This window comes from Salvelinus namaycush, chromosome 28 (genome assembly GCF_016432855.1).
Source record: "Salvelinus namaycush isolate Seneca chromosome 28, SaNama_1.0, whole genome shotgun sequence".
In the NCBI taxonomy this organism is placed as follows: domain Eukaryota; kingdom Metazoa; phylum Chordata; class Actinopteri; order Salmoniformes; family Salmonidae; genus Salvelinus; species Salvelinus namaycush.
The window spans coordinates 30,021,706-30,043,018 of NC_052334.1; the positions used below are offsets into that span (position 1 = coordinate 30,021,706).

The window sequence follows — 21,313 nt, forward strand, 5'->3', positions numbered from 1 at the left end:
TGCAGACATTTTTTGGTACCCTTCCCCAGATCTGTGCCTCGACACAATCCTGTCTCAGGGGCTTTACAATTGCTTTGACCTCTTGGCTTGGTTTTTCCTCTGACTGTGGGACCTAACATAGACAGGTGTGCCTTTCCAAATCATGTCCAATCAATTGCATTTACCACAGGTGGACTCCAATCAAGTTGTACAAACATCAAGGATGATCAACGGAAACACGATGCACCTGAGCTCAATTTCCAGTCTAATAGCAAAGGGTCTGAATACTTATGTAAATAGGTATCTGTTTAAACAATTTAATACATGTCTAAAAACCTGTTTTCGCTTTGTCATTATGGGGTATTGTGTGTTGATTGCTGAGGAAATGTTTTTATTTAATTTTAGAATAAAGCATTGACGTAACAAAATGTGGAAAAAGTCAAGGGGTCTGAATACTTTCCAAATGCTCTGTATGAATGGAGTAAGCAGCAGCTTTAGGGGTGAGCTCAAACAAAGCCAGTGCTCAGATGGCCAGCCACAGTAGAACAGATGAGAAAATATCAGTCAGAACATGGCAGGGATCTTGTCCACTGGAGGCTGCAGACTGCTAAAGCAGACATCAAAAACAGGCCTCGGTCTGATCTTCCAGGTACACATCAGGGCTGCAGAGCCAAGCCCTAGTCTGTTACTGCCACAAACTCCCTGCAGCCCTGCCTTCTCTGAGATGGAGGTTGGGAGGGAGAGAGAAATGGTAGAGAATAAGGGAAGACAGAAATAGACTGGTGGAATTAGCATAAATCTAGTTAAGGAGAAAGGGAGACAAAAATAATAGATTGAGTGTGTGAAAAGGGTCTAGGGGAAAAACAAGCAGAGCGCAAGCCAACCAAGCATTATTAGCGGGCTGCTTGGTGCTCGTCTCATCCCCCCCCCATCCTGGGCCCCTCACTAGGGGCAGGGGGTAGAAACTAGTCCGGAAATGAGGATGCTTGTAGCGGTGCATTTCTGCTGTACGTCCCCTCGGACACAGCTGTATCTTCAACAAACAAAGAAACAGTCTTAAGACATACGAAGAAGCTGATTTACAGTGAAGTCGTGTAGATATTCACAAAGCAACAGAAAAAAAGGTTGAAGACATTCAAATCAATAAGATTACTTATTATTTTAAAAAATATATTTATGAGCTACAAACTTTAAAATACAAGCCATCCGATTTTGGTGTATTTGACAGGCACAGTAGCTGTGACACTAGTCGTGTCTGTTAACTGTCATAACTAAATCATGGCTTAGTTCCATCTCTCAGTGGTGTAACAGGCCCTCCAACACGGTTCTCTCTCAAGTATCCATTGCTTTGAGCAGTGTCCCAGAACCGTTGCATTCAGCATTGTGAATACAGAGCTCCTTTTGGGGAATACCCAGCAGAAACTGTTTGTGGACAGTTCTGCGCATGTTACTGGATTTTTAAAAAAGACCAATAAAATTTAATGAGGTAAGAAATTATTTTGGGCCAGCACCTAATATGGTCATGAGATCACACGTACGTTTATTTTCAGTGATTCAGCAGTGATCATAATTTCACATTTTATATGTGGTAAGAAAACTGCAATCACACAGTACTTACTGAAAAATATTACTTAACAAGTCGGCCATTATTCACTACATGATTTAGCCTATCCATTTATCTTATTCATTTTCAGGTTAAAATTAGTCAGGAGATGATGATTGCATCATATTCCAAATAAATTGTGCCAATGTTCCTATTTTACTTACAGCAAGCAATACATGCTACTAGAACATTCTGATACAGAAGCTTCTGATATTTATTTTTTATTTAACTAGGCAAGTCAGTTAAGAACAAATTCTTATTTACAATGACGGCCTACCGGGGAACAGTGGGTTAACTGCCCTGTTCAGGGGCAAAATGACAGATTTTGACCTTGTTAACTCTGGGATTCGATCCAGCAACCTTTCGGTTACTGGCCCAACGCTCTAACCACTAGGCTACCTGATTCAACAAAGAGACACAGAGTTGTCCGTCCAGTGGAGTGGATGACTCATGCCAAAGTCACTGAAGGTCCAGGGGGGCCCATTGGAGCACAATGGGACCTCAGTCATCCCCCTCCATCACCCATCTACAGGAGACAAGCACAGCCACGTTACCAGTGTTGCTGTGACCTCAGATCATGATATCACTTTCACCCTCATGGAGCTACTTCTATAAATGACCATCTTGAGGCATGTCAAGTCTGATGACACGAGGTTTTAATAAGCATCAGGATGTTGTAATAGACTGGCTACTCGGCATTTTAACTGCCATTAACAAAAATGTCTATTCTTCCTCATGTCCCATAACATTTTATGGCTAGGAACATCCCAGCAATAGAATCATGAGCTGTCCCACTCTGCCTCCCTCTCTCACAAACACACGTTTGGGAATGTATAAATTACCAGTTTTCAGTGCCTTTGTAATAAAGATCTACCTAACCTTTTTAAGTCCTCAGAGGCCAAAACGCTCCACCAGAGTGGTGGCTGATCAACGCTTCAGACCAGGACTGGTAACACGTCTATTGTTTTTCCTTTGGAGAGTTCTGCCCGGTCTGATCCAGGCCTAATTTTAGCATGATGGTCATGTCCTCCCCTCCACTCACAGTTAACATTCTAAATTGGGTGGGCTCGAGTTCAGGCCACACTTTTACCGAATAAGGAGCTTGGTGGGGGTCAGCCAACAAGTGTTCCGCTGCTCTCCTCTCGCCCCGTGACACAGGCGGAATGTCCTCTGGGAAGGGTCACGTTATGTTATGTCACGCCTCCCCTAGGCTGGACAAGCATGCAAACTAGGTGTGGCTGGGCTGGGATGACTGGGTCAGCTGGGACTGACGGGGCTGGCTGGAGTTGGGCTGGCTGATGTAAAGCTGTTACTTTGAAGGGAAGGGACTGATGCTGACTTGGCTAGGGCTAGGTTTGTGGTCAGAAGGATGAGTGTGGAGAAGTCCGGCCCTACAGGAAAGGAAATGCGTCACACCCTGGTGTGGCGCTGACTCATGTGGATGACATGGAGTGGAAACCTAACGTCTCCCAGACAGACAGGCCTACAGAGGTAGAGGACTTCAAACTTGCAACATTTACGTTTCTTTGGGACACTGACCAAGGGGTGGAAAGGGATAAGATTTAGCTCACTCCGAGTCATCAACAATGTGACCCATTACTCTCTCCAGGTTAAGAACAATAACAAAGTCGGGTATGAATTTGAGTGAAACATGATTCGGGTAAAGTTGGAAGCAAATAAGACAGAAACCAGGGAAGGGAGAAAGACAGGCAGATGTGCAGGAGAAGTAAAGACGAAACAATTCCTGCTGATCTGTGTGACGGTTGTTTAAAGAGTGTGTTCCAACACAAACTCTGCCCTGGCCGGCTCACACCGAGGTCTGGGTGTACTGTGACACTCCACCTCGACGCAAACAGACCCCAAACAGGTGACTCAAACATACACTGCATTCCTCACCTTCCCCCTCACTCTGTACACGTGTACACACACACACACGTAAAATACCCCATTTAGCCTTCTACAATCTGATAGAGGCAACTTTAACACTAAATGCAGTGATTCCCTCAAAAGACCACTGAAGTCCAGACCATTCTGAACAACCCCTTGGCTCCAGCATTGTGCTATAGGTGTAAGTCAGTTCACATGGCAGCAAAGCCTGCACCATCGCCATAAACCAACACCAGCCTCATTTGACATTTGAACTACAGTAGGCATGGCTCGCTATCCCCCATTTTACCAGTGTAAAGAGGGATGTGAAACATAAGCAGATGGGATCGAATTGGGTTACACTGCCTGCCCTCAGGGTAGATTCCCTACATTTCTGAGGTCCAGCACTCGAGCACCCTGTTAGCCAAGTTGATGTACCAGAGAGATAAATGTCAGAAGCAATGCCCATCTGTAAACCTGATTATAACTGATCTATAAAAGTTGTATTTCTGTCCGAATTGTTGCCTGCCCTATCCCAACACATCCTGAACCTCTCCATGTTCCGCCTTTCTCCTCCATTTTCTCACTGCCCATCCATCCTTCTACCTCATTCCTTGTCGTTCAAGTCAGTCTCACTTCCTGTCATTGGTCTACAGGAGAAATGCCTCATTAACAGAGGGCTTCCTTGGGAGCAGAAGGATTAATACGTCAACTTCCTAACAGGCACCAAGCCTTTCCTCGGAACAGAATGGCATGAGCACACAGCATGCTTTTCATTCACCAAGAGAGTTAAGTGTCCAGAACATTTAAACAAACGTGACTGTTGAAACTCAATATAAATAAAATATTTATCCGGTACGACACAGAGTGTATAAAACATTAAGAATACCTGCTCTTTCCATGACATGGACTGACCAGGTGAATCAAGGTGAAAGCTATTATCCCTTATTAAAAATCAACTTTAAAAATCAGTGTAGATGAAGGGGAGGAGACAGTTTAAAGAAAGATTTTTAAGCCTTGAGACATGAATTGTGTATCATTCAGAGGGTGAATGGGCAAGACAAACGTTAAGTGCCTTTGAACTGCAACGCTGCTGGGTTTTTCACATGCAACAGTTTCAAGAATTGTCCACCACCACCCAGAGGACATCCAACGAACTTGACACAACTGTGGGAAGCATTGGAGTCAACATGGGGAAGCATCACTGTGGAAGGCTTGACACCTTGTAGAGTCCATGCACCGACGAATTGAGTCTGTTCGAAGGGGAAAAGGGAATGCAACTCAATATTAGGAAGGTGTTGCTAATGTTTTGTACACTCAGTGTATATGGTCAGGTCTCTTGAAACATCACTAATATAGTGCATTATATAAAGTGGCAACCTGTCATTCAGGTGTTTCAGCCTAGATCAATGCTTTCTGTGGTGGTGGGGCAGCCAGTGGAAACGTAGTGTTCCACCTAGTGTAGGTGTTGGTAATGTTCTCTAGTTGCACCATGATTATCTCTGTGTTCTGTCCCTTGTGGGGACAGTACGTCACCACCAAGTCTAAGGGTAGACCTTGAAAATCCAAGCGCCTTATGTGCTGCCATAGAGTTACATTAGAAGTGCCCATCCAAGAAGGCTCAAGGTCATTGGCCACAGATAAAATGACGTTTATATCTACCTTAGCTTTGATTGGACTGTCAATATCATACTTACAAAACCTTAGCTAGCAGTCATCATGAATCAAGTCGACAATCTACTGGCAAATCCTTGTCATATCAAGAGAAATTATAGATAAAACGTATCGGTGCTCATCGCCCAAACATTACACAACAAGTTGGAAATTGGAAATGAGTGGTTTGAGTGGAATCAGTGACAGTGGCTAACTGCAAGCATTGCAAAGCGATCACTAGCCTGCTATTCAGTGGAGTGGCTGCGTGGTCCCAAATCTGGGATTAAGTGTCTCTTTTCCAAGTTTAAAAATGATAAAACCTTCATGCTGTCAATTAAGCATGATTTGTGCCGTGCTCGAAACTTGGCATTGGGAAATCAGACTTCGGTGAGTTTAAGACAACTGTGAATTCCGGAAAAAACGAGCTCCGACTGGAAAATATGTTTTGAACGGTCATTCAACTCAGAATTGTAAGTCGGGAACTCGGGCCTCTTTCTAGAGCTACGACCTGAACATCAATGACGTCATCATGATTGGACCTTGTTTTTTTCCGAGTTTCCAGTTGTCTTGAATGCACCATAAATCCAGAGAATGACAGACTTTGATCACAAAATTTGCCCACGAAGGACCACCGTGCCACCTTCCTGTTCAAGTGAGCAAAGCACAACAAGGGGAGTCCAACAATGTAATGTATGCTGTTGCATAAATTATGTAATATGCCAGGGAGATATGTATACTGTAGCTAAGAAAGTATTACTATGCTCTACAACATTCGCAGAGTACGACCCTGCCTCACACAGGAAGCGGCGCAGGTCCTAATCCAGGCACTTGTCATCTCCCGTCTGGATTACTGCAACTCGCTGTTGGCTGGGCTCCCTGCCTGTGCTATTAAACCCCTACAACTCATCCAGAACGCCGCAGCCCGTCTGGTGTTCAACCTTCCCAAGTTCTCTCACGTCACCCCGCTCCTCCGCTCTCTCCACTGGCTTCCAGTTGAAGCTCGCATCCGCTACAAGACCATGGTGCTTGCCTACGGAGCTGTGAGGGGAACGGCACCTCCGTACCTTCAGGCTCTGATCAGGCCCTACACCCAAACAAGGGCACTGCGTTCATCCACCTCTGGCCTGCTCGCCTCCCTACCTCTGAGGAAGTACAGTTCCCGCTCAGCCCAGTCAAAACTGTTCGCTGCTCTGGCACCCCAATGGTGGAACAAACTCCCTCACGACACCAGGTCAGCGGAGTCAATCACCACCTTCCGGAGACACCTGAAACCCCACCTCTTTAAGGAATACCTAGGATAGGATAAAGTAATCCTTCTAACCCCCCCCCTCCCCCTTAAAAGAGTTAGATGCACTATTGTAAAGTGGTTGTTCCACTGGATATCATAAGGTGAATGCACCAATTTGTAAGTCGCTCTGGATAAGAGCGTCTGCTAAATGACTTAAATGTAAATGTAAATGTACTAAGCGTATGTTGTGTAGTAAGTTGTTAGTAGCCCATGTGCCTCACCCTAATAATTTGGTCTATTTATCCCTCATTTCACCTACTGTTCTGACTTGGTTGTTTTAGAAAAATGTAATCATAGAATTTTGTAAGAGCTTTCATTGTCTGCTTATATGCCTCCTACAGTTCTGACTTGGTGTACAGGGAGAACACTAAGAACGACCCATGTTCTGAATTCTGCTGCTGTACATTTCAAAAGTGCTGAACAAATATTTATTTGACTACGTCCATCCTAGCTCGCTCATTAATGTCTTAATAGAAATTACAGGTTGCCTCTTATCCGCTCGTCATTCCCTTATGCCATAGTTTGTACATCTCAGTTGTCAGTAGAAACCACATTTGTTTAAGCAAGTCAGCCATATCAGTTGTGTTTTTTTTTAAAGGCAGTAAATGAGGCTGAATGAACTGTAGCAGTGGTAAGGTGTTGGGACTGCTGTTGGGACTCTGCTGTTGGGATAGCTTTATGTAGGCCCTAACAGTTTGTCACTGTTATAGTGCAATTAAAAAGTATTGTTTAGAGTTGTGGCTTTGCTGGCATGCATGCCACTTTTTTTTACCTCACCAAGATTTACATGTTTTAAAAATACATTTTAAAAAATTTAAAAAAGAGGAGATTCCCCTAGTTCTAATCAGTGGTAAAGGGGGATACCTAGTCAGTTGTACAACTGAACGCCTTCAACTGAAATGTGTCTTGCGCATTTAACCCAACCCCTCTGAATCAGAGGACTGACCCCAATTAGTGAACTGGTCGATTGTTTGATCGTTAAGCTGTTGGGTCGACCAATATTATTTTTTAGTCGAGCAATAACAAATAAAATAAATATGCACACAGTGCATTCGGGAAGGATTCAGACCCCTTGACTTTTTCCACATTGTTACATTACAGACTTATTCTAAAGTTGATTAAACATTTTTTTCCTCCTCATGGATCTACACACAATAATGACGAAGAAAAGTTATTTGAGACACAGCGGTTGAAACCAAAACACACATTTGGACTCATCGGACCAAAAGGACAGATGTCCACCAGTCTAATGTCCATTGCTTGTTGTTTCTTGGCCCAAACAAGTTTCTTCTTCTTATTGGTGTCCTTTAGTATTGGTTTCTTTTCAGTAATTCGACCATGAAGGCTTGATTTCACACAGTCTCCTCTGAACAGTTGTTGAAATGTCTGTTACTTGATCTCCGTGAAGCATTTATTTGGGCTGCAATTTCTGAGGCTGGTAACTAATGAACTTATCCTCTGCCGCAGAGGTAACTCTTCGTCTTCCTTTCCCGTGGCGGTCCTCATGAGAGCCAGTGTCATCATAGCGCTTGATGGTTTTTGCAACTGCACTTGAAGAAACTTTTGAAGTTCTTGACATTTTCCACATTGACTGACCATCATGTCTTAAAGTAACAGACTGTCATTTCTCTTTGCTTATTTGAGCTGTTCATGCCATAATATGGACTTGGTCTTTTACCAAATAGGGCTATCTTCTGTATACCACCACCACCACCACCTTGTCACAACACAACTGATTGGCTCAAACACATTAAGGGAAAGAAATTCCACAAATTAACTTTTAAGAAGGCACACCTGTTAATTGAAATGAATTCCAGGTGACTACCTCATGAAGCTGGTTGAGAGAATGCCAAGTGTGCAAAGCTGTCATCAAGGCAAAGGGTGGCAATTTGAATATAAAATATATTTTGATTTGTTTAACACTTTTTGGTTACTACATGATTCCATGTGTTAGTTCATAGTTAATGTCTTCACTATTATTCTCTTCAAAACAGCAAGCAAAGTCAGTTTTTACATCCATTGAGAATTACAATAGTCTCTCAATGCATTTGAAAAATGGTTACGCGCTCTCCCTTTCGATAACCACTCAGCGTGAAAGTGGAAAATGTCATGCTTGACTTGGACTGAAATAGGTTCCGGTACTCATTGGACTGAAATAGGTTCCGGTACTCATTTTGGGTGCTGCTACTGTTATATATTTTAGGTGCAGGACAATAATTTTGAGCTAGTATTCTATAAGAGGAACAGGAGCTCAAGCACTAGAAAATGAGGTGCTGGTACTCAGCTCCGGTGAGCTCCTGCCCAAGTCAAGCGCTGCTTCGTATACCTTGCGCAAATAGCTTACAGCTGTGTCTGTCCCAAGCTCACTGGCATGGGAAACGGAGGGCCCAGAATTTGTTACACAATGTTGCAAGTTCGCTAGGCAAGGTTGGGCTGGACCAAGAAGTTAAAAGTTGATACAATGTTTCAAATTCATTGCAGACAGGCCATGTGCAGCCAATGTGACTTATAGAAATATATATACAGTGGGGAGAACAAGTATTTGATACACTGCCGATTTTGCAGGTTTTCCTACTTACAAAGCATGTAGAGGTCTGTAATTTTTTATCATAGGTACACTTCAACTGTGAGAGACGGAATCTAAAACAAAAATCCAGAAAATCACGTTGTATGATTTTTAAGTAATTAATTTGCATTTTATTGCATGACATAAGTATTTGATCACCTACCAACCAGTAAGAATTCCAGCTCTCATAGACATGTTAGTTTTTCTTTAAGAAGCCCTCCTGTTCTCCACTCGTTACCTGTATAAAAGACACCTGTCCACACACTCAATCAAAGACTCCAACCTCTCCATAATGGCCAAGACCAGAGAGCTGTGTAAGGACATCAGGGATAAAATTGTAGACCTGCACAAGGCTGGGATGGGCTACAGGACAATAGGCAAGCAGCTTGGTGAGAAGGCAACAACTGTTGGCTCAATTATTAGAACATGTATATACACACACAAAAAAAAATATATATATATTTTTTTTTTTTTTTAAATCAGGATATTTTCTACCTGCAGGCTGCAATGTTTTTATTTGTTTGCTTTATGTAGGCTATTTTTACATAGTTGCAAGAAGTTACTTTTTCGGTATCTATTTTTATTAACCACATGACAATGATTGAGATATGAAGACATTCTTATAAATGTGCATCTGAAAACCTTAATTGACACGCAGATCGGTAGAAATGGTAAGATAAATGGTCATTCCACATGAGAAAGGGTGCCGACTCCTCGTGTAGACTATTACCTGCAACTTCAGGAGAGTAATGGCAGAATCTGCCAAAGCCAGCAGGAGGAGAATAGTTGGCTCAGGTTAAGGTTTTTCCTCTTCTGGTTATCTATATTTCTGGTGCCCTCGAGGCATTTTTCTTATTTCATCAAACCATAAGCTCAATGCATATAGTTGATTTGATTTGATTTTTTAAACATGGGGAGTGTATACGAAAAAAATACATGTTCACATTTTTCGAAAGAACAGATGACTTTCGGTCGACAAAGATTTTTTTGTTTGTTGGGGACAGCCCTGATTATAATACCCCCCTCATCTTGTGTTACATTGCTGTGTCCATTTGGCCGAGGCCCAGTCCTAACAGTTTTTGATGATGAAGCACTCACAGCTACAGTACTGCACAACAGACCAGTTACAGACCATTAAACTCATGATGCTGACTGCAGCATAATAGTGCTTGGAGAGAATAAACTGCTATATTGATTTTACTATAAAAAATTTAAAAATTGTAAAACGGGCTACTCATTTGCCTTTGTGCCACTCTGGGGAGAAAGAATGTGTTATACTCAAAGTAATTATGCAAACAAGTGGCAAATGGAGATTGACATGTAGAATGCTACCAGCTGAAGTCAAGTTGATACAGGTATATACTTGTGACACAAGTTAAAGTTACTGCAGCGACACAAACAACGTATTGATGGTTAACCCAGAGCGTGTAAAACTGTGGATCTTGCATTTTTAGACAATTACAACAGAAAGGTATGACTAAGCAGAGGCAAAAGAGGACAGAGTTGCCAAGACATCAAGAAAAAGTCAACTAAACATATCCTGTTTTTGCCCGTGTACAAGCTGTTCCTAATAATTCTCATACCAAACTATTATTATCCTATGATGGCATATCTCACATGACATGGAGTCACACAGCCAGACAGTACAGGGAGGGAAGTATAGGATGTGAGCAGCTCTTTTCGTGATGTCTCTCTGGCCTGAGACTGAGGGAGAAGTGTGTTGACCTTTAGGATTTTGTCCTGGGTGGACATCCCTGCAAGGGGTTCTTTAAAAACCAGTGACTGGTACATAATTGGGCTCTGTCGCCATAGTTTCCATGTGATTCTCTCTGAGTAACACAAAAATACAGACGGACCCCCTTCCAGCCACGGGACATAAGAATGGATTACTTTCGATGTTTATTTGCAATGCTTTCATCCATGGAAATAGAATCCATGGATTCTATGCCTTCCTCATTGGTGGGAGGTGGAGGTGTGCCTTTATCCCAGCCTTGGCACACCTGCTGGCAGAGAGACAGCATACAAACTAAAGATGAAAGCATGTCCTTTCGGAGTTCATATGTGGAGTTCTGTATTGCTTCCTGTTCCATACAGTAATTTAGCATGATATTGGGGTGCTGGGTCATCGATGCCCTAAGTCTTATGGTAATATGGGTCATCAAGGAAAGATTACCACACTTCCTGTCCAGTGCTGGAGGGTCAAACCAAAGTGATTAGTGCATATGATGAACAGTGCAGTCTCCTTAAAGGAACTTCATAATAGTCACTTAGTCATTACTCTAGCACCATCTGTCAATGCGTTCAAAGAAAACCTTTACAGTCTACAACTCCTTCACCCGGAACGTTTAGTCAGTTTAATTAAATTAGCTAGTGGGTGATTCCTCACAAAACAAGACCATGATTTTGGCATATCATAAGTTCTAGAGTGGGATCTCTGCTAGTTTGAGTTATGTTCCAATTTGTAAGCATTTCCAACAGAGTGAATGTGAAAATGGATTCAAAATTATCACTGCTGATAATTTGCAATATGTGCAAGAATGCAAGTAAAAAGGCTGTGAATGGTTAAATTGCCTACTATGCCAATTTCTCTGTACACAATGGCCCATAACTTGAAAACTAGCAGAGATGACACATTGGAATGTTGATATACACCCACAGAGCAGTGATGGGCAACTTGTGGCCCATGCCCCCATTTTGTAGGCCCGCCATCTGGGTTTCAACTTACTGTTGAGAGTTAGAATAGAACACAAAGTGCAATTTCAAAATGTAGTTGGGGGGGGGGGGGACAAATGGCGGCGGAAACACAATTAAGCACTAATATTGATATAACCATCATATTGAAGTAAACTTAGAGTCAAACGATATTACTGTATGTTGTGTGGTCCTCCCACTGCGACTCTGAAAACCATGCAGTTTATTGGGCTACAGATTGAATATGAGCTTGATGCTCTTTTCTCATTTGATGAGCTTGATGCTCTTTTCCAATATAAATATCGACGGTCTTATTCTGGTGACACGATGAGCGATGTTGGACTGCCGTTTGACAAATAAAATTAATCTCTCTTTTGTCCATAATCATCTCATCATGTAGACTAGCCTACCCGCACAGTATCTATGAGCTGTTGGCTAGAGCGCATATTGCAAATGTGCCTTCCAGAGTAGGCAACTGTCGCCAATTGGAAGGAAACCTAGCTACTGACAGTCACTCAATTAGCCATGTCAGCTAACAATTTTGATTGTTAAGTTAATCTAGCCAGTTATCATGGCCGAATACCGACCGGGCACGCAGGGCTTTCGATTTTGTTAGTCACTCTCAATCAGATATATTAACAATGCATAAGGCATGGCAAATGGTGTAGAATTGCAGGAAACTAGCTTTAAAACTGCAAATAAGTATCTCCACCCTACAGCAAAATGGATAGAATTGCAGCACCCCCTGATATATAAAAATAATATAAAACTGTATTGCTTCTATGAGCGGACAAAAATGATCCTCTTTACTGATGGATTTTCAAATTGTAGACTGGCACCAGCCAGGCCATCAGCCATCGCAGGGGCTCAAGGGTGGATTTTACATCAGGTTAATTCTGCAATTCCCCTTTAATAAAACCTCAAGGCCTGAACTCACTTCTACAACTCACCTCTACAATCAAAACTGTTTCCATAGAAACCTTGTAAGACAACAGTACACACTGCAGCAGGTAGATTTAAATCGGGCAATAACCTTATATCATCATCACAATCTAGGTGGGTCAGCTAGTTTCAAAAGGCACTAAAGTCTCTCCCCTAGCAGGATGATGAATGGGGATCAGGAGCCACTACGCCAGTCCATGCAGAGAGCACACAGTGAGCCTTATCAGCTGTTCCCAGCTGTTGGCCACCGTTTGTGTGGTGCCTATGGCAACGTGCACGCCTGCCTCATTGCCTAAGATGTCTGCCTGTGTTTAAAGCAGCAGAGCGGGAACAATGATGGACATCCTGGAGCATCAATAATGGGTGAGTTACATGTCTGCCTCTACACAGAGCAATGGATAGGCTGTAGGGAGAGAACGTGCCACCTATCAAAGTCTCCCTTGCTGTGCGCACACGCTGACAGAAACAAACACGGACAATGGGGGACGATCTTGTGTACACAAGCACTACAGAGAGAGCACACATAGCACAAGAGAGGGTTGGGCTGGGAAGCGGTTGTAGCAACATATAAAGTCACCTGGGATGATGTAACTGCTCCTGTATGCAGCGAGGGATGGCTGACTGAGGTAGGTAGCTAGCTAGCTATCACTAACACCTCCCTGTTAGTGGTGCGCTGGTTGACTCCTAAAACACGCAGTACTCCAAGGTTATGTCCTCGAAGCGGGCTGGCTTAGGGTCAATCGCCAAATGCTTTTGGGAACGGGCAGATAAAGTTCATGTCTATCCACTGAGGCAAAAAGATCCACTGGCAAAAAGGACAATGTCAAAGTTCAATTCAATAAGAGAAAAGCTGCAAAATTAAGAGTTGAAAATAAAGAGAAGAGATTATACAAATTCGACAGTCACAGGACAGGGACTTCAAATGGGCCTATGGCACATCAAGGGAACTGTAGCATGACGCAGAACAGAGCCACATGTATCTAGATCACACTGTCAGCATCATAACCAGAGATGATCATAATCACCAGTGAAATACTGCTCAGAAGGAGGCAGTGAGTTTACATCACCAATAAAGCTTGGTTTCAGGATCAAGGCCTCGTGTAGGTTTTTTTTCCTAATTTAATTCAGGCTCCCAAACACCCTCACCCCACTGATGTTCCACCACCTCACCCTGTTTTCCCTCTCCTACTCTGACAAGCAACAGGCAGAAGAAAATAAAAAGCTTCCCGGGTCACAAACAGGATTGATGGGAGTCAATAGGTGTCTCAAAATGCATACTACTGTGCTCCAAGCACCCAAATTGGAGCACGGGAAAGTCCAAATCAAAGTATGCGAAACAGAGCACAGAGGGCACTTATCAAATGTTACTCCATTTTTTACATATTTTGAAGCATGCATCGATGCAAGCTTCAATGGAAAGTATACAAAGAAATATGACGCAGCCACGTAAAAATTATATAATTATGCAAATTCTCTTGAAATCAACGGTGGCCATTACTTGAGCTGAAGCGAGAGAAAATTTACTCAGACTTGAGAATGAAATGTTGCCTATTCACATCTCATATGTTGCCTGAGTACAATATTTTATCTTTCTACGTTAATAAATACATGCTGTGTTAATTTTGTCATGGTTCCCTGCCTACAATACTCATTGTAGGTCGTAAGCCCATAGTAAGATAATAGAGCTAACTGGCTCGCTATCACTGTTAACTAGCCAGATAGGCACAAAGAATTGTTAGCTAGCTACCCATGAAGAATGGACCTTGGATAACATTGGTTTTAGGTCATTTTTGCCTGTTATACTAGCTGGTTAGCTACATTATTACTATTCACATATACAGTAGCTAGCAGATAGTTATGAAGTAAAACGTTTGCTTTGTGTACATCTTGTTTAGTCTCTATTGTTGCCATTGTCGTGGCTGGAATACGGTTCAGTGAATGGGGAGATGCAGTGTGAGGTAATACAGTAGGGGGGAGTGTGAGTGCTTCTCAATTAAATGTTTTATGCGTTCTCCACACTCTTGTCCTAACAAGCTAGCTAACAAGCTGGCTCCTGAGTGGCGCAGCAGTCTAAGCCACTGCATCTGAGTGCTAGAGGCGTCACTACAGACCTTGGTTCGATCCCGGGCTGTATCATAACAGGCGGCGATCGGGAGTACCATAGGGCGGCGCACAATTGGCCCAGCGTCTTCCTGGTTAGGGAGGGTGTGGCCGGGGTAGGCCGTCATTGTAAAATAAGAATATGCTCTTAACTGACTTGCCTAGTTAAATAAAGGTTAAAAAATAAAAATAGAACTTACTCAAGAGAACATCCTTGGAGAATGCACTTGGAGCATGAGAGTGTGGAGCAGGTAGTATGCACATTGAGAAACACCCTATAAAACATTAAAGTCCTATTCCAGGTCAGATATCAGCCTGTGATGTCCCAAACTTTCTAGTGCATAATATACCCTTTTAAATTGAGTAACTTTACAGTATTGAAATGCAACGTCAAAGAGCTAGCTATAGCTTGCTTACAGAGACCATCACTACAACAAGCTGTATTACTTCATCCCCAATACATGCCAACTAAAGGGGAGGTATCCTCATTTTGGCAGACTTGGAGAAGGAGAAAAAGGAAACATTTAAGACTGGAAGCCAAATACTTCTGAGTCTTTTCTGTGAAATTGCCAAGCTATTGAGTCACCAATTTCTTATAAACTTGAGGGGAAAGCCTGTTTCATTGCACCACACCCCTACCATTATCAGCCTAAACAGGACAAAAGGCCAATAATTGTAAATATATTGCAACTCTCTCCAATTGACAAATATCAAAAGTGTTTCTTCCATCTCCCATCTCCTTCCAAACCTTACAGATATCCCCTTTTTGACAGGCTGGAAATATTGTATTTCAATAGGGCGGATACATTGTTTCGACCAGCGTGCGACCACCCGGTGGCGGTGCTACACTATCGTTTCGATAGAGTGAATGCTACAATGTTGCACTGTTTAATAAACTATCGTTAATCTTTACATGTATAATTCACGCTTAGTTTCTTTACATAAAATCGAGGCACATTTAAAAAGTAGGATGGTTGCTTTTTCTCCTTCTCAAGATGATGGGAAGAGCACAGAGCCGCGGTATCCGCCCTACACGTCTGACAAACCCACATGGCCATGGATGGTCTCAAAAACGAACCTATACTCGAATTGTTAAAAATCGTAAAACGTTTGGGAAAACTGATCCCCTGCGCAATTTGAAAGACTAGTTGACTTCTGTATGCGCAGTACTTCAAGAAACAGTTTCTGAAAGCAAATGGCAACAATATAATACAACCAATTGGTACATCAATAACGACAGCAGCACACGTATTCACTGTCCTATGCACTCCAAGAAAGAAAAGTAGCTTATATGTTCACTTTATACCGGTACCCCCCAAAAAACGTGCCCGACTAAATGCATTTGTTAATTTAGGCCTAATATCTACGTTAAATTATTATTTAGATAATAAGTCAAGAACAAACTTTCCCCAATGCGACAGACAGCCTGCTGGAGAATCTATTCTGGAACGTACCTTCACAAAGAGCTCGATAACGGGCTCGTTATCCGCCTTGATTCCATTCTGGGGTACCGACAAAGACATTGTGAACTAAACTTTAGAAACTTCTCCAAACCAAATCGTCTTTCCCCACCAAACAGTTATCTTCAGCCTAATCGCTCTTCTTTGCCACCCCCTTTCCACGGAGTATTCGGATAACCGATTTTCCTAGGCTGGTGGCTCGCTGCAATTCTCACACAAGAGTGGTGGGAGGAGAAAGTCAAGCACAAAGATGGCAAGAGCAGTGTGCTATTGGTGCAGCCCGTCCCTTTGACTCTTCGGTATCTCTACAGGATTTCCGTGCACAACAAATTATTGTCGTTTATCAAACTGTTGCACGCAACATTATCATTGATAAATCAGAGGCACACTATATTTCTGCCCTCGTGAATGACCGTTACAACCCCGCATGGAAAACGCCCTCCAGTCACCTTTTATGGTAACAAAAACGCCCTCATTTACTGTATAATTTGTAGATGTTGGAACTGGGCCATGACCGTTTCTAAAAGAAAGCACAATGGCAAAATGTTTTACTTTTCTGTAGAGGTGTGGGCAGAATGTATAACACCTTTTCAGTGACTTAAAAAAAAGTGCATGCACATAGCCAGTTCCAAACACTGGCCGCACATTTTGGTATTGGTATTTTTTTGGTGTTTTATTAGGATCCCCATTAGCTGTTGCAAAAGCAGCAGTTACTCTTCCTGGTGTAAACACAAAACATGACATAATACAAAACATTAATAGACAAGAACAGCTCAAGGACAGAACTACATCAATAAAAAATAAAAAAAACTGTGGGAAGCATTAGAGTCAACATGGGCCAGCATTCCAGTGGAACGCTTTCAACAGTCCATACCCCGACAAATTGTGGCTGTTTTGCGTGCAAAAAGGGGAGGTGCAACTCAATATTAGAAAGGTGTTACTAATATTTTGTACACATTGTATAGTAAAATAAAAAATATATATAGGCGATATGCTGCTATGTGATCTCCTTACCAATGGCAAAGGCATCTGCTTTATCATTAGGCCTACGTTGTTTTATTAGCCTACTATTATTATAATTCCAGTTCATCAAACACCTCCATGTCCCCACTTTTTTTTTTTGCAATACAGTTGATCAACTAGAAGTTGTGCGTACTGTGTATGCATGGTCTGAGAATTGGGTGGATATATGCACAATTTCCCTTCAAACAGAACACATTACCTAATGACCTCCAGGTCTTGAGATTAGGCTCTTGAATTGAATATACATAAAATATCATTGCAATAGACATGGTGCTGTCCATTATTCCCAATATTTATATCTAAAATCAATAGTCTAACTGCAGACAATCTCTCAGGCCGGTCGTCTCTCAGGCAGGCCCATCTCCAATACCAGGACCCCTCAATGATTTGACTATACTACCACCTACTGGAGGGACGAGTTTTCAGCGTTGAATGAAAATGGCAGAATGAATGTGTAGCATAGTATTACCAAAGATTTTTTAATATCTTTTTTATCTCGTTCTATCTGTGGTATTACACTTTTTGCAGGGATCGTAGTGCTCGTGTTTAACTGACACTTTGATATTCTGGATTTCCCCTGATTGTCTATGCGATTAAAATGTGGGTCAAAAGGGAAATAAAAGTATACCTTTTTCATTTAAACTATCATTCTAGTATAATTCATGTGCAACGTTTTAGCTTGAAATGTATTTGTAATCTGTTGTGTTGGATAGCAGATGTAAAGAACTGCAGAGCTAGGGTCCTAGCTAGACACTTCCTTTGCCGTAACTTTAACAGGACCGTGGGGAAACAGTGCTCGCCAAGCAACACTATGTACGGTTCATATCGTGAGTTGTCGTTTGGACGCTATCCTCTCTGTGGTAAACAGAAGGAAATAAATACTCTGCTCCTTGTGTTAGGCCCGATGCACCCTCAGCGGGGTTGACCAAAACCGGTTTTCAGGGGAAGTGGAAGAGATCCTTCTGCTTTTGTACATTAACCAGGCAACAGTCGATCTTAACTCCTCCATATTTACTGGATTGGTTGAACAGTACAGAAGATAACCTCCGGCCAGCCTCTCGTCAGGACCAGAAATCAGGACACGCTGCTCAGGCGTTTTGTTTAGGCCTGGTACATTAGGTTAGCCTGGAAGTGACGGCCCTGGCATTGGAGGAGCCTGCCTGAGAGATGATAGGCCTGAGGTCTAAACTCATCCAACCAGTAGGTGGCAGTATAGAAGGACCTGAGATATATCTCCAGTTAGAATCCTCTCAGAAATGGCCAGTGACCTGACATTTTATTGATAACCTATAAGAGACTGGGTAGCTGGCTCAACTCCCCCTGGCAGCAATGCTGGTGTAGCAGCAGCTTGCTCAATGTCCTCACACTGCCGCCTCTGGAGCAGGTGTTACAACAAAAGCATTAACCATAACAGAGAAGTTGGTTTTACAGTAACTAAACACTTACATGACTCGCATCTAGTACATTATATTAACAACTTCAGAATAGACTTTTGTCCATTTATGGTATATTTTTTACATTTGTAATAAGGTCATATGAGTCATAGCTCTGAGAGATGAGAGAAAATGGCACTATCAGGTAATCAGGCTCTCTACAGTGGATAGGTTTCAATCTCGAGTTGAACTAGTACAGCATGGCATTGTAAAACTGTAATAGTACTGTACAATTTATAAAAATGTATTGGACAGGACAAGCAGTTTGGCCAAGGTGCCTAATAGGTCTACTATGACATGGTGTGCCTATCCCGTTTGCCTACATATCAGTGCTGATTGTAAAACCATTCAATGTATCTGCCCCCAACATGCTTGAAGGTGCTTTCTACCTAGGACTCGCCAAAACTCTAGAGCAGCTGCTCACAGACCCATCAAGCATCCCAACAGGACAAAAATTAAGCCAAGGGAGCAGCAGTCACTACTCTGGCGGTCTTTACTAATACACACTATGGCCTTAGTGTGGTGGATGATTATTAGCAATGCACACCACTCAGTACCCCTGCTATTATTTCATGCTGCACAATTCAAATTTACATATAAAATACATATAATTTTATCCTCTTAATCTAAAATGTAATCCCCAAAAGTAATTATCACGAGCATACCATAAACATTAACTAGTAATGCTGCATACTCCAAGAAAGCTTAAAATCTCACCTTTCTGGTAAAAAAAGTTATAAAATGCTGATGTGTAGTCACTTGAGGACAAGCTCAAGTACACAGTACATACAGTTGAAGTCGGAAGTTTACATACACCTTAGTCAAATACATTTAGTATTCACAATTCCTGACATTTAATCCGAGTAAAAATTCCCTGTCTTGGGTCAGTTAGGATCACCACTGTATTTTAAGAATGTGAAATGTCAGAATAATAGCAGAGAATGATTTATTTCAGCTTTTATTTCTTTCATCACATTCCCAGTGGGTCAGTTTACATACACTCAATTAGTATTTGGTAGCGATGCCTTTAAATTGTTTAACTTGGGTCAAACGTTTTGGGTAGCCTTCCACAAGCTTCACACAATAAGTTGGGTGAATTTTGTCCCATTCCTCCTGACAGAGTTGGTGTAACTGAGTCAGGTTTGTAGGCCTCCTTGCTCGCACACACTTTTTCAGTTCTACCCACACATGTTCTATAGGATTGAGGTCAGGGCTTTGTGATGGCCACTCCAATACCTTGACTTTGTTGTCCTCAAGCCATTTTGCCACAATTTTGGAAGTATGCTTAGGGTCATTGTCCATTTGAAAGACCCATTTGCGAGCAAGCTTTAACTTCCTGACTGATGTCAGGATGTTGCTTCAATATATCCACAATTTTCCTCCCTCATGATGCCATCTATTTTGTGAAGTGCACCAGTCCCTCCTGCAGCAAAGCACCCCCACAACATGATGCTGCCACCCCCGCGCTTCACGGTTGGGATGGTGTTCGTCGGCTTGCAAGCCTCTCTCTTTTCCCTCCAAACATAACGATGGTCATTATGGCCAAACAGTTCTATTTGTGTTTCATCAGATAAGAGGACATTTCTCCAAAAGGTACGATCTTTGTCCCCATGTGCAGTTGCAAACCGTAGTCTGGCTTTTTTGGAACAGTGGCTTCTTCCTTGCCGAGCGGCCTTTCAGGTTATGTCGATATAGGACTCGTTTTACTGTGGATATAGATACTTTTGCACCTGTTTCCTCCAGCATCTTCACAAGGTCCTTTGCTGTTGTTGTTATTGACTTGCACCAAAGTTCATCTCTAGGAGACAGAACGCTTCTCCTTCCTGAGCGGTATGACGGCTGCGTGGTCCCATGGTGTTTATACTTGCGTACTATTGTTTGTACAGATGAACGTGGTCCCTCCAGGCGTTTGGAAATGAATCCCAAGGATGAACCAGACTTGTGAAAGTCTACAACTTTTTTTCCTGAGGTCTTGGCGGATTTCTTTTGATTTTCCCATGTCAAGCAGAGGCACTGAGTTTGAAGGTAGGCCTTGAAATACATCCACAGGTACACCTCCAATTAACTCAAATGATGTCAATTAGCCCATCAGAAGCTTCTAAAGCCATGACATCATTTTCTGGAATTTTCCAAGTTGTCTAAAGGCACAGTCAACTTACTGTATGTAAACTTCTGACCCACTGGAATTGTGATAGTGAATTATAAATGAAATAATCTGTCTGTAAACAATTGTTGGAAAAATGACTTGTGTCATGCACGAAGTAGATGTCCTAACCGACTTGCCAAAACTATAGTTTGTTTACATGAAATTTGTGGAGTGGTTGAAAAACGAGTTTTAATGACTCCAACGTAAGTGTATGTAGACTTCCCACTTCAACTGCATAAAAATAGACGCATTTCATATTCAACAAAACTATAAGGCTTAAAATGACATATGCTTTTTAAATAGCATAATCAAATTATAAAACCACTAACTATAAGAGTTCACGTTCCTTATAACTGTAAAATACAAATTATGTTTAGAGAAAATGTGCATATTTTCTGAAGGGCTCTTGATCAAAACATCTGCCTGCATCTGAGCTCTAGCTTGGCTTCCTGAACTCATTAGGAACTCACCTTCAATCTCATACAAATCTTGTCCATCTATGAAAGTGTTCCTGCTAAAAAATAATAATACAATTTTAGATTAATGGCTATAAATCAATCTCT

At 42.1% G+C, this 21,313-nt stretch overlaps 1 protein-coding gene across 1 annotated transcript in view; it reads right to left on the bottom strand.

The window, feature by feature from the left end:
- Nucleotides 1-16,537, bottom strand: part of LOC120023529 (chloride intracellular channel protein 4-like) — a 29,879-nt gene extending 13,342 nt beyond the window's left edge. The window contains exon 1 of the mRNA XM_038967555.1: nucleotides 16,143-16,537. Within this exon, the coding sequence (XP_038823483.1) occupies nucleotides 16,143-16,211 (69 nt within the window). The 5' untranslated portion in view covers nucleotides 16,212-16,537. The remainder of the gene's footprint in view (nucleotides 1-16,142) is intronic.
- Nucleotides 16,538-21,313: the final 4,776 nt, after the last annotated feature.